This window comes from Melopsittacus undulatus, chromosome 6 (assembly GCF_012275295.1).
Source record: "Melopsittacus undulatus isolate bMelUnd1 chromosome 6, bMelUnd1.mat.Z, whole genome shotgun sequence".
NCBI lineage: Eukaryota > Metazoa > Chordata > Aves > Psittaciformes > Psittaculidae > Melopsittacus > Melopsittacus undulatus.
The window spans coordinates 19,404,157-19,416,563 of NC_047532.1; the positions used below are offsets into that span (position 1 = coordinate 19,404,157).

The following is a 12,407-nucleotide window of genomic DNA, read 5'->3' on the forward strand; positions in this document are numbered from 1 at the left end:
CGTGGAATCTGATACAAAGTTGTTGCTTTGGGGATATTATTGAACATTCAAGAACTTTAATGTAAGCAATAGTTTTAAAATGAGCATGGATTGCAGTGTTAAGCACCTATAAACTCATACCAGTGCTTTCCTGAAATGTTTGACATACCTCAGGTGCAAATTACAGAGTGAAGTTCATTGTTTTTTATATTTAGGGGCTCATATATTGACAAAAATCATCTCATTGGCTTTTTTAATTGATCAATAAGAGGAATGGCAATAAAATAAGTAAAAAAAAAAGAAAAAGCAGACTGCTAGTGAATGGTAGTAACCCAAATAAACAGAGTGTCAGGAATTTGGACACCCAAAATGGAGCCATGTGCTTAAAGATGACCTGCAAGGGATTGAGTGGACGAGGGTGTCTGAACCTTTCTGATGTATAAAGAAAAGCAGAAAAGATGGGGATGGCGACTCTTTCCTGCTTGTTTTTCTTGTCTTGAAAGCAGCAGGCATGTCATCACTGGTATTCCCTGTGTTTGCCAGAAGACCTCTTGGTGGTCTTGCAGGCTGCATCGTGTGAATTCGCTCCCTTTAATTGAAAGGGTGGGAATAGTGAGTCTTTAACAAAGGTGTCTTTTTCCCAAGTGTCAATTCTAAAATGCTTTTAAATCAAACATAATTGTTTGATTAAAAAGCATTTTAGAAAATCTGACTGAAAATTATTTCTCATCACTGATTTGCTCTGCTTCCATTCTCTTGTGATGTCATGATTTCTTTAGGTCATTAGAACCCTTGAAATTGTTGGGGACGTAATTTCTAAGGTAACTAATACATTGCAATAGCTGTGTCAAATCCTTATTTATCTGTTTTGAGGAGGCGAAACACACCTTGCATTCCATTTTTATACTTTAAATGAATTTTTAGTTACCGTCAGTGGAGCTTTAACTTTTTTCTTATACTTTCCTTGCAGGGATTTTGTAAGCTAGTTATTTATTCATTCTTCCATTTACTTTTTTCCTCACTAAGTGATGCCAGTGTGATTTGTAACAGCACGCTTGTATCTCTGGGTAGTTGATTTTAGTAATAAGTTTTGTCTTTTCTAACTTACAAAAGGAATGCAGTTTATTGCCAGGGTACTGGGAAGAAACTGACTTGGCATCCAGTACAAAAAAATACAGCACACTCAGATGGTTTTGCTGTCTGCTTCTTACCTATCCACACAAGCAAGAGAAACCGGTTTGGTGGCAGTCATGTACCTGGTCCTGTTTTCATCAAGATTTCTTTTTCCCTTTTTCTTATTGCATAGAGTTTCCCTGTAACAGTGTAGGATATGTTACTGTATGAATAGTCAGGAGATGGGCAGCCGTGAACAGAACTTGGTTGTGTTTCTAGCCTATCAGGAGACCCCACTTAGGTGGCAGTGGTGATGGTTGATTGGCCCCTACTCTCAAACTTTGTTGCCCTTCTCAAGCATGAGAATCAGCACTTCTTTCAAAACTTATCTCTGTTTTTTTTACAGCAAGCGAGCTTTATCCTAGTTGTACTTGTCATAGTGTTACATGTTCAGGCCTATGTTTGTACTTGGCTATATGATTAATTTCTGAGAAGGGATGGGATTTCTGGAAAGGGTATGCTTGATCACTTGGATCAAAGACTGCCAATAGGAGAACTTTCGACAGCTGCATAGATTTGATTGTATTTTGATACTGTTTATTGCTATGGTAACTGAAGAAAAACAGGTAAAGGTAAAATAAAGAATGGGGTTCATCTTGGGGATTTAACTATTTATAGAGCATGCTGGTATTCCAGTGTTGTTAAAAGTTTAGAACTTGGGAGACTGAATATCTGCCAGTTTGGCCCAAAACAATAGTATTTAGTGGGAGAGAGGAGGTTTTTTGTTACAACTGTACCATGGCATCTTGTAGAGCCTGTGTTCCTGTGAAGATCAGTATATGGTTGCCACCAGAGTGATGGCTCACACTACAGAGTGCCATACAGCCACCGCTGTATTCAGATATTGTGGAAGACTGTTCAAACTCAAAAGCTTTACATTTCAGTAGACCAAAGTTACTGTTGACTCACAGTCCGACTGCAGGAGATGGGAATTGCCACAATAATCTTATGTGACTGGTTGTTAGGTATTCTCTTGGTTGGCAGTTTTATAAATAGATACTTAAACCTTGTTAACCCACCCAGAAACATCAGTAGTAGGAGTCTTAGAATCTGGACTTTTATGTGTGTTTGTGTATGTGATTTAGGGTTTCTATTGCTATCAGTATTTATCTGAAATACGGGATCAGTTGCAAAGTAGTTATGTCTTAACTGAAATCACAATCTTTTCCAGACCACCTAATTCTAATGTGGAATGATTTATGATGAGGAAGAAGCAGCTGGGTTTTTAAGAACTCTCTGCTTGCCTTGGGTTTGTTGTTGTGTAAATTCATGGAGCAGGGTTTTTTTATTAATTTCTTTAAAAGAGAAGGAAAGTGTAGCTCAAGATGGAGCATTGCATGTCAGGACCTGTAGTTGGCATCTTCATAAAAGGGATGCATAAAGCTTGCAGGGCCAGTGTTTTGGATATCATGATACATATCTGCTACCCTGGCTGGAAATAAGTTAATAAATATTGTGGATAACTTTTGCTAATTCATTGATTTGCTGGGTTAGTCTGAAACCTGGTATTTCATATTTTGGGGGTGGTTGGTGGTCCCATTTTTCTCTCCAGCCTGCATGAAGACAGAGCTATATAATGGTTGTGTTTGATTTTCTACTTCAGTGGAGCAGCGCGACTTCATTGGAGTGGATGACACAGGAAAAAGATTGCTCTTCATGGCTAATGAAGCTGACTTGGATGAAGAACTTGTCATTAAAAGATCCATCCTTCAGAAGTAAGCTTATGAGTCCTTGTAATAGAAACTGAACTTGGGATCGGGGTACATAACAATGGACTAGGTGTGATGATTAAAGACAAAGTAGGATGAGAAGGGAAGAGGAAAAAGCCTTTCCAATATTCATGGAGCAGTATTTTATTATTCATTATATCAGTATAACCAGTTGATGGGCTTGTGTCATGCCTCTATTGTGAAGAATTCCAGGGAAAGAAAACAAGTGGGTGAAAAGTTAATTCTCCTTGAAATGAAGCCAGTATTGCCATAGTTCAGGTACAGTTTAGATACAGAGATTCAGAAGCACTACCACAAATTGAAAGCTATTCTCATTGTCTGAGTTCCAATGAGAGTCTGTAACATGGATTTACAGAGTATCTCAGAGAGGCTTTCAGGTTTTCATGATACTCTTCTGCATATAAGGCACAAAACCTCAAATGTCTTTCCAGGAAGCTTCTTCCAGAATCTTCCAAAAAAGATTAATTAGGGAATCCATGTTATATCTACCATTAAACTGCACTGGGGACTTCGATGAATCCATTAAATACGTTAAAGTAGCTGAGCTTCCTGCACAGCATAATTCCTGTCCATTAGTAGCAGAAGGAAAGATGGCTTGTTGCTCTTTATGGTCCTCTGTACAGTGATTTTAGTTTTCTTAGACACTCATCTGACGTTTGGTGGAAGCTCTGCTGGCTCTTTGTAGCCAGCCCTTGTAGTCTGTCCCAGGCTGACAGTGAGACCTTCACCTCTGGGAGATTAGACACCTGTGGGGCAGCCATCTGAGACCTGAGAAATTCATCCATGTGGACCTTATAAGTCAAGGATACGGACATCTGGGGCCTGCTCTCAGATAAATCTCTTCTGTGAAAATGCCTCTGGTGTGTGCTGTAGGCCACAGCTAGGAGTAATCTTTCCTTGAACATCCCGCTACCAGATGTGAGGGAGGTGCTGTGTGCCCATGGAAAGGTGACTCCTCTTCTGCCAGAGTTTAAGGATTGCTCTAGAAGGAAGGTGGTCAGGAGTGAGCCCTGTTAACTGCATGTTTCCACTGGCTGTCTCCTAGGTTTTCATTGGATATGGCAGGAACCAAGCTGCAGACAAGCCTTGTGTACATACACAGCAGCTGATCTGTCTAGTGTAGGAAATTCAGCACCATTGCATTCTATGTTTTTGAGCAAACAAACACTAATCTATTTTGTGCTAGGGAGGAGTATTTCATGGACTGTTAGTGATGGGCTGTGGCTTTCTTCTGTCACTAGTGGGTGGCTGTGGCATAACGACTTAGAAATTGCTGAAACATGTGTGATCTTAGTTGACCTCTGATTTTACAGGTTCATCTAACCAGAGGATTCTCATTCCTGTTACTCTGTAGCTAAATTAATCAGGCTTTATCTTGCAGGCCAAACTTTGTCTTCAGGAACACCTGTTCAGTTATGTTGTCTTCAGCAGATATTCTTGAGCGTAACTGTTTGGGATTTGGTAAATGTGGTGTTGGGGATACACAGATGGGATAAAAATCTGTATGTCTCCCTGTTTTTCTTACATTTCCATATGCACAGCTATGAAAGCAAAAGTAAAGTGTTAGATACCCTCCAGGAAAAGCCCACGGATTATAGGATAGTCTAGAAGCACAAAGAGCTGCTAAGTGTTAAAAAGAAGGGGGGAAAAAATAAGAAAAAGATGCTTTGAAGCATCATGCAGAAGCACTGGGCCAGTATCCATGTGGGTGAGCCTCTGCCATCTGAAACTGCCTGCATTGGATTTGCACTCTCTGTTTCACTGCTGCCATGTTGGAGAAGCTCTGAGGGAAGCAAAACAGTACATGGAAGTTGTCAAATATTTTCAAATGCAGCAGTTCAGCATAGCAACAACTGTGGGAGCTCTAGGAAGACAAAGTGTTGGCAGCTGATAATGTTTTAACCACTGTGTTGTCTAGACCTGCTCAAGCCCTGGCTTTCTCATGTGAGAAACAAAAGCGACGCTTGAAACAAACTTTGAAGTCTTTTTTTCTTTATTTTAATACAAGATAGTAAAGCAAGGGGAGGTAAAAAAAAGAGCAAGCCCAGTCTCGTTTTCTTCATGGATCACTTGAAGTGACTGACTTTCAGCTACCATGTTGGTCCTTTCTTGATCTCTGGACTTTGTTTTCATGAAATAACAGACTTTGTGGCGGAATGGGAGAATTTCCAGTACACTCATTTGTTCCTCTCTAAAATACAATAGGCATCTTGAGGGTGTTGCTTTTGCTTGTTTTGCTTTTAATGGTCCCTTTGAAGGGCTATAGTGGTCTTGTTACATGAACTCCAGAACTCCTTTGGTGCTTGTTTTGCTCTTCAGATGCTTTTCTTTTTCTGTTTTCCTTGTTTTCGTTTTTTTTTTTCTCTCCCTTTTTAAAGATGGGGGTGAAAGGAGGGACAGGCAGGGAGTGGTGAAAGGAATAGGAAGGGGGAAGATGGACTTTTCTTTAAAGCCAGGAATCTTGTTGCTGGTAAAAATCTAGATCCCATACAGAAATGTTTCAAAGGACCTTTGGCTTCCCTCCGCACAGGAGGGAAGTTGTGTTGACAAAACAGCCAAAGCTGTAGAACGCTAATTTAAATCCTTGAAGAAAAACCTTTTTCCTGACCTTTGCCTTCTTCCTATCATTGGATTTCACGCTCTTCACTTTCCTGCCATAAAAGAGCAGCTGGTGGGGAGGGACAAGGGAAAACACACATTCTCCTGAGTACCTGTTGAGTATTAAATATTTATTTGTTCTTGACTCGGGCATTTTTGTAGTAACGAAAGTGTTACAGACTGAAACATTTCAATAGGATTTCCAAGTGCCTGGTGTAACCTGTTATTCTTTTTCTCAGTTTGGTTAGGAGCTCTTTTCCAGAGTTTTTGTTTTGATTTGGTTTGGGGGTTTGTGAGTCATGGATAGCCATTTTGGTTTGGAGAATGTCTCTCCGTGTTACACCACACACAGAAAGGAGCCTCATTTTGCTCCTCTCCTTGCCAAAGCAAATCTGGCAAAGCTTCCCATTCAGCTGTTAAAATTATCCTTCTTTTTTTTTGCTCCTGTGCTGTTAATCACTCTGACAAGTCCCACAGGTAGCGTCCTCCCTCCAGTAAACAAGTGCAAACCAGTATCAAGTACATCCATCCAAGCACGTTTCGGTGTGCATCACAATGGGCCAGGAGACAAATTTATTGGTGGTGCCTAGAGAGACTAATGCTGCTGGCGAAAGCATTTCCAAGGAAATGGTTCCCTGTTTGGGTAATGAGAGCTTATAAAAAGCCATGAACAGCCTGCGCATGTCATTCACTTTGGCAAATAGCTGCGAGATGAGATACCACAATGAAAGAAATACAGTTTGGGGAAGTTTCAGCGCCAGCTTAGGACCCTTTGAAGAGAAAAAAGTTGAGTTACGTGCTCATCCCTGGAGCCTGGTTTTGCCAGTGACATCTCTCTGACTTGGGCCTTGACAGGATGAAGGAGTGAGGAAATGATGAGAATTCCATAGCTGCCGTCTTTGCTTTTGGAGGGGGCAAAGGTATTTGTTTTCAAAGCAGGATTACAATGGACAGGGAGCTTTTTGCTCCACCTCTGATATTTATGGTCATGCAAAGTGAGACAGTAAAAGACACCTGTTGGAGCAGGTCTAAATTTGGAGCATTTCCTTTTAAGATCTTGTGGGCTGTGTAAGGGTGAGTTCAGCCTTCGTGGGTGTTCGGTCTGCACAGACGCAGGTGCAGGGCTTCTCCTAGAGAATATGTTAATAAATCACCGTGACAATTCCAGCTACTTATTACCTCATGTGCTTCAGACAGAAAGGAATACCTCATCTATAAATATATACAGGACTAACATTAGTAACCTTGAAGTAACAATACAGATCTGTTTTTAAGATATTTTAATAAAAAGGGGGGGGGTAAAGTGGGGGAGTTTTTTCTTCCTTCTCTCCTCGCATCATGAGAGTAAAAATGAATGGTGTAGTATAATTTTAAAAGTCAGTGTTGCCAAGTGGGTAGGTAATGGGAGTTCAGGAACAGCTTTGATACACTTGATTTCCTTTCTGTTGCCTTGGGATATTGCCCTTTTTTTTCTGCTGATAATTTGTTTTAAGTAACTGGATCATGTATAAACACACTGCAACTTCCTTAGCGTTTCTGTTCTCTGGAACTGCCCTCCTTGGGAAACTGGCATCTCTGAAATGCTCTGCCGCTCCTATGGTGGTTCTCTTTCTTTTAAAATCTACTTCCCCAAGAAGACTTGAGAATAACACAGGTATAGGCAGATAGTCCACTGTAAAAAGCGTCCTAAAGTAGATCATGCATGGGCAGATGTCCTCTTCCAGATCCAGCTGTACTGGTGAAGGGGGCCACCAACTCTAGCTTGCCCCCAGCTGCGTGTATGAGCAAGTACTTCATAAGCCATGTGTCTCAAAATGAGTTGCATTACTTTTAATAGATTAAACAACAGGACTTTGATAATTGATTTGGTTCTTTCTACCTTGCACATAAGGGAGTGGTCCCCTGCAAGCAGTGCCACTGGGAGGGAAGGAAGGGATGCAATAACCCAATTCAATAGGAAAATCCTGAGGAGCAACTCGGGGCAGATCGGGAGCAAAAACTATTTGCTGGGCTCAGCTGTCTACAGGATGAATACACATGTATTAGCTTGGGTGGCATTCCCCTGTTGGAAAAATCAGTGGGTTTCACTATTAGCAAACTTCTTTTACCAAGTTTCCTTTGCATTCAAGTTGATATTTTGAGGAATGCCATGTAAAGATGTTAGATGTAATCTCTCTTGCTATAAAATGTGACTTTGAGAGAGTGATGTGAAGATCTTCATGTCTTTCCTGTAAGTCCAGATCTGCTCTTTTCATAAATAAAAACGAATTGTTCCAACTGTTCATCCAGTCAGGTTCTTTTTGGCTCCTCTGCCACACAAACAGAAATTGTATGTGTTGATTTAGGTAATAATCCTCTTGCAGATGCACAACCAGAAAAGAATCTGGTTCCGCTTCCCAGAACTGAATTGGTTTCACAGTACTAGTAGGAATTTAGAAAGTTGTAAAAAGTTATTTTAGCCAGTAAAGCAAGCGGATCTGACTGAATCAAAACAGGGGAGCTAGGTCGATTGAGTAAGAGGGTGTGATTTTTACACACTAACTTCTCAGACTATAACCACACTTTAAAAATGTTGGTGTAGCTTTAATCATATTTCTTTACAAAAGAGGATTTTAGAAAAAAGACTTTGGCCTGTGAGTTGTTGTTTGAGCCATCAGCTGGGAGGAGATGTTCTGAAGATAGCCTTGGAGGCCTTGCCTGCCTGTTTAGAAGTTTCCCAGTTCACTGCAGGTAGCTGCTGTAACTAAAAGGCATTGATTTTTCTCAGGAAGTTTGCCCCCTTTATTATGCATTTAAACTTTGCTCAGCTTGCTCTACTGGGGATGAGTGTTGCCTCCAGCTTCAGAAATGGATGAAACCAGTTATCATTTCTAAAATGGATGTAGCCAAGTCATAGAACACCAGGTTGGAAGGGACCTCAAGGATTACATCTAAGGAAAACATTTTAATTTGGTGCTTTTATAGGTTATGCTTGTACAATAAACATGAACATCCTGTCAAAGCAGTTAGTGAGACACTGACTTTATCTTTTACAGCACATACTGCTATTACTGATTTTAATGCTGTTGCTTCCATTGGATTTTATTGTGTATTCCTGGGGCTGTGTTATTTTATTCATTCATTGTGGGCAGTTAAAAGAAATGTGTAGCATATCCAGGTCCTCCTTCTAAAAGAGAGGTCATGCCATGTCTTGACAGCTTGTACAGGTAAGAGGTCATGAATCTTAGAACCTGGAATATTAGCAGGAATTTCTAATGACTGTAGCTATAGAAAGACTTGTTGGCAACGGATTCAATTTTACAGCAAGATTCTTGCCAGAGTCATGATATGCGTAAGACTAAAAGCAAAGAGTGTGAGGCTCAGCATTTGGTTTCTAATCATCAGTAAACATATTATCATTACTCATCTGTCTGTCTGCTGTGGTCTCAGACCAGCACTTAGCCTGTGATTTGGTTTTACTTTTCAGAGGTTTCAAAGGAGGAGGGGATGACTGTATTGCTTGGCCACCCTCAAGTTCATGTGACTTGGTGAATGTAGTGCTCTGGATGAGTCATCAACTTGGACACCACTGAAGTCAAATCTCATTGTTACTTTAAGCCAGGCTTGGGTCTCGAAAAGATGACAAATGGTCAGTTCAGTTTAGAAAGATGTCTTAATACTTTAATGCAGTTGCCACTGTGTATTTTTTAGCAGTGCTGTGACTTAGCTTATTTCAGAATTGATGGGAAACATATCCATCACTGGTTGATATTTGTGACATATTTACCACAGTTGATCCAGATGTAACCTGTATGGTCTGAGCGTTCCTCTGAATGGCCTGGTTAGGGAAGAGACACAGAATGATCAATTATTTGCTTTCCATGTATGTTTTCAGCCCTGGCATGTACTCAGTATAGCTGCCTGCTGAAGTCTTCGAGTTTCAGGTTGTGTCCAGTGATCCCAGAATGACCAGTATGGGGCACAGACTCCTTATTGTGCGGTTGGGATGGTACAGAGAGGAAAAATGCCAAAGGTCAGAGGAGTTATCCCTGCTTGTGCAAGCACTGTCAGGCTCTCCCCTACCACATGTCCACCATGTGTTCCTCATCAGTGGGATGTGGAACTCCATGACGCAGAGCAGACTGGAATGCGGAGTTAGTTAACACCCGCCGTTGGGGAATTTATCAGCCAATGTGGAATATGGCAGGGGGAGGAAACAGTCTAGTTTAAAGCAAAGTAAGGGTGAAATGAGGCATGTGACGGTTCCTCTTCAGTTAAAAGGTCTGATTCTGCTTGGGGCTGAGGTCCTGGCTCCTGAGCCCAGCCCAAAGCTTGTGGTTCCCTTGCTGTTCTGTATTATTTAAGGGTTTTTAATCCCTTAAATTGTCATGCTTCGCAGATTTTTTGCAGTGAGATGGAGGGAAATACCCTTGGGATTTTTGCAAGAAACTATTCACCTAGCTTATTCTAAGAAACCCAGACTTTGAAGAGCCTTTCCTTCATCCAGTCATTGAGATCCCAAATCAGTAACTTGCAGAGATACATAAAAGTGATCGCATCTCCATTAAAATTACCTACACTTGGTATCAGTTGAACTGTAGTTGCATAATATTTTTAGTGATGATTTATTACACTGACTTCATGGCTACTGCGAGCTCAAACCTGGATGGTTTGCTGTGATGTTTAGCACTGCTGAGAATACTGTGAAAATCATAACAGAAAGAGTCAGAATCTATAATTAGCTGGTTGAATGTATATGTAGGCCTGTGATCCATGTATATGTAGGCCTGTGATCCTTACTGGGTCCTCATTCTACTTCACTCGCAGCAAATACATATCTTTCAGAATGTTTCCATTCAGTGAGAATACAATGCTGAATTCCCCCTTGAACAGCCATAGTGTGGTTCTCCCCAAACAGCATTGTGCTGGCAGTTTCTGGAATTACACAGGAAATGAAGAGCATAGCAAACTTTCCTTTCTCGTGCTAAGACATGCTTCCCGGGCGTTCTTCCAGTACATCGATTAAATAACAGAAATCTCTTCCTAAGGGCAGCATGTCCTCTATGTTTCTGCTTTGAGAAATCCTAATTTTCCCTGGCTTTAAATCCTTCCTTTCTTCATCGAATTTACTGCACCATTTCCCCACTAGAGAAGATTAGATAGGGATTATTTTTACAAGCACTAAAACTTCTTAGCCACGTCTTAGGTATTTTCCTATATACTCTCTCTTTCCGCAGTCACTGAATACAATATACTCTTTGAAGAATTAATAGGAAGTGGCTATTACACCTTGATATGTGAACTGGCAATGCAGAATGCTGTATCTTGCACTGTCACTCATTCTGAGTATAACTTACATGTACCTGCATACCTGCAGCAATAGCTGTTGGTGTTGGGTTGGTCATCTTGAAATCCTTTAACCTTTTAAAAGGGGGGGTATTCATCATTCAGGTTAGTGGAAGTGCAACGTCTTGAAAAATCTGGGTCAGTCAATAGAGAGACATTTAAAAAGGGAATAATTTAGGGTCTAGAGACAGAAAAAATTTGGCTGATAGACTTTAATTAAGTCTGAGGGTTGGAAGCAAACCAGTAAGAAAGCAAGGGAAATTTGAGTTAAAGCTCAGCTTCTAGTTTTTCTGCATATAAATCCTCTAGCAGCTGGTGATATTTGCAATAGCACAGGAGACTGTCTTTCAGTATTCCCTTTGATTTCTTTTCTTTTCCCTCCCTTTGCTTTATTATTCCCAGGGTGTAGCATTAAATACCATTTTAGAGGCCGTGTGTGTCCCTAACTTCCCTGTCCCATCCCTACGGTATGTGTTTGTACATTTATACATATATATTAAATATATAACTTTGTTCACTAATGCATTGGTACAGCATTTTTGAACTAGGTTGGGGGTTTTTTCCCCCAGATGATCTACATAATTTCTGAAAATACCTCTGAAATTCCCACTTCTGTGACTTTGAGCCGTAGCCAGGTAGAACAGTAATAACAGAATCATTGCCAGCGGTGCCATAAATTTCCACTAAAGTATCGGGCAAGAAGTCTGATTTCTGTTTGTACTGTTGTTAGAGATATTTATGCAGGGCAGGTCTTTCAGCAAGTGTGATTATTTTCAGAGAGGCCCTCTCTCCATTCTTGCATTCGAATGTGCTGGGGATGTGTGCAGGGAATGGCACCTGACAAACAGCAGCCAGACAGAAGGAATAAAATCCCCTGGGAATGAGACTTCTCTTTATGGCTGTTTTTCACTTCTAAGGCCACTTGAAAAATATTGTTCTTCAGGTAGATCTCCTTCGTAGATCCCTGGGTTAGCATTTGGGTGCCTGCCATTTTCCCAGACCAAGGAGCTACTGAAGGCTTAAGCTTTTCCAGTAGGAAAGTATGCGAGCACATACTTTGCAGTACCAGACACTATTGAAAGAATAATGGACCCTTCCCACATTCAACTCCATTCTTCTTGCACTCGCTCCCAGACCTCTGGAGCCACTGTGCTAGCAAATGATTACATTCTGTTTCTTTTCCGTAACTCTTCCTAAACAAAATGTTAATTGAGACATTGATTTATACAATTTGGATTCCTTTGCTAAGTCAGTGCAGTTAAAAGTAGCCTCTGGCTATTGAGGGAATAGACCAGTCAGACAAATAAGTGGCTGCTGGTATGTTTTTCTATACCTTACCCTTTCAGAAAATAGTACGTATTTCAGATTTAAGGACTATGTCTCTTGCATGTGTTTGTTTCAATGTACCACATGATCATGTAGCTCTAGAATGCAGGATTTACATTCTTATATGAAGTAAGCAATCTGAAAGAAACAAAAAAATAGGCTTTGGCTTGTTTTTTGCTATGCCTTTGATGTTTGTCAACTGAAAAGAAGGGGTTGTGATATTAGGGATGCTGTGTAGATTCTAGGCTTTTATATGTGACAAGAATAAACTTATAC

General features: G+C 40.6%; 1 protein-coding gene across 1 annotated transcript in view; it reads left to right on the plus strand.

Moving 5' to 3' along the window:
• EIF2B3 (eukaryotic translation initiation factor 2B subunit gamma) overlaps positions 1-12,407 on the plus strand; it is a 99,533-nt gene that overhangs the window by 23,796 nt on the left and 63,330 nt on the right. The window contains exon 5 of the mRNA XM_005151082.4: positions 2,756-2,867. Coding sequence (XP_005151139.2) covers positions 2,756-2,867 — 112 coding nt within the window. The remainder of the gene's footprint in view (positions 1-2,755; positions 2,868-12,407) is intronic.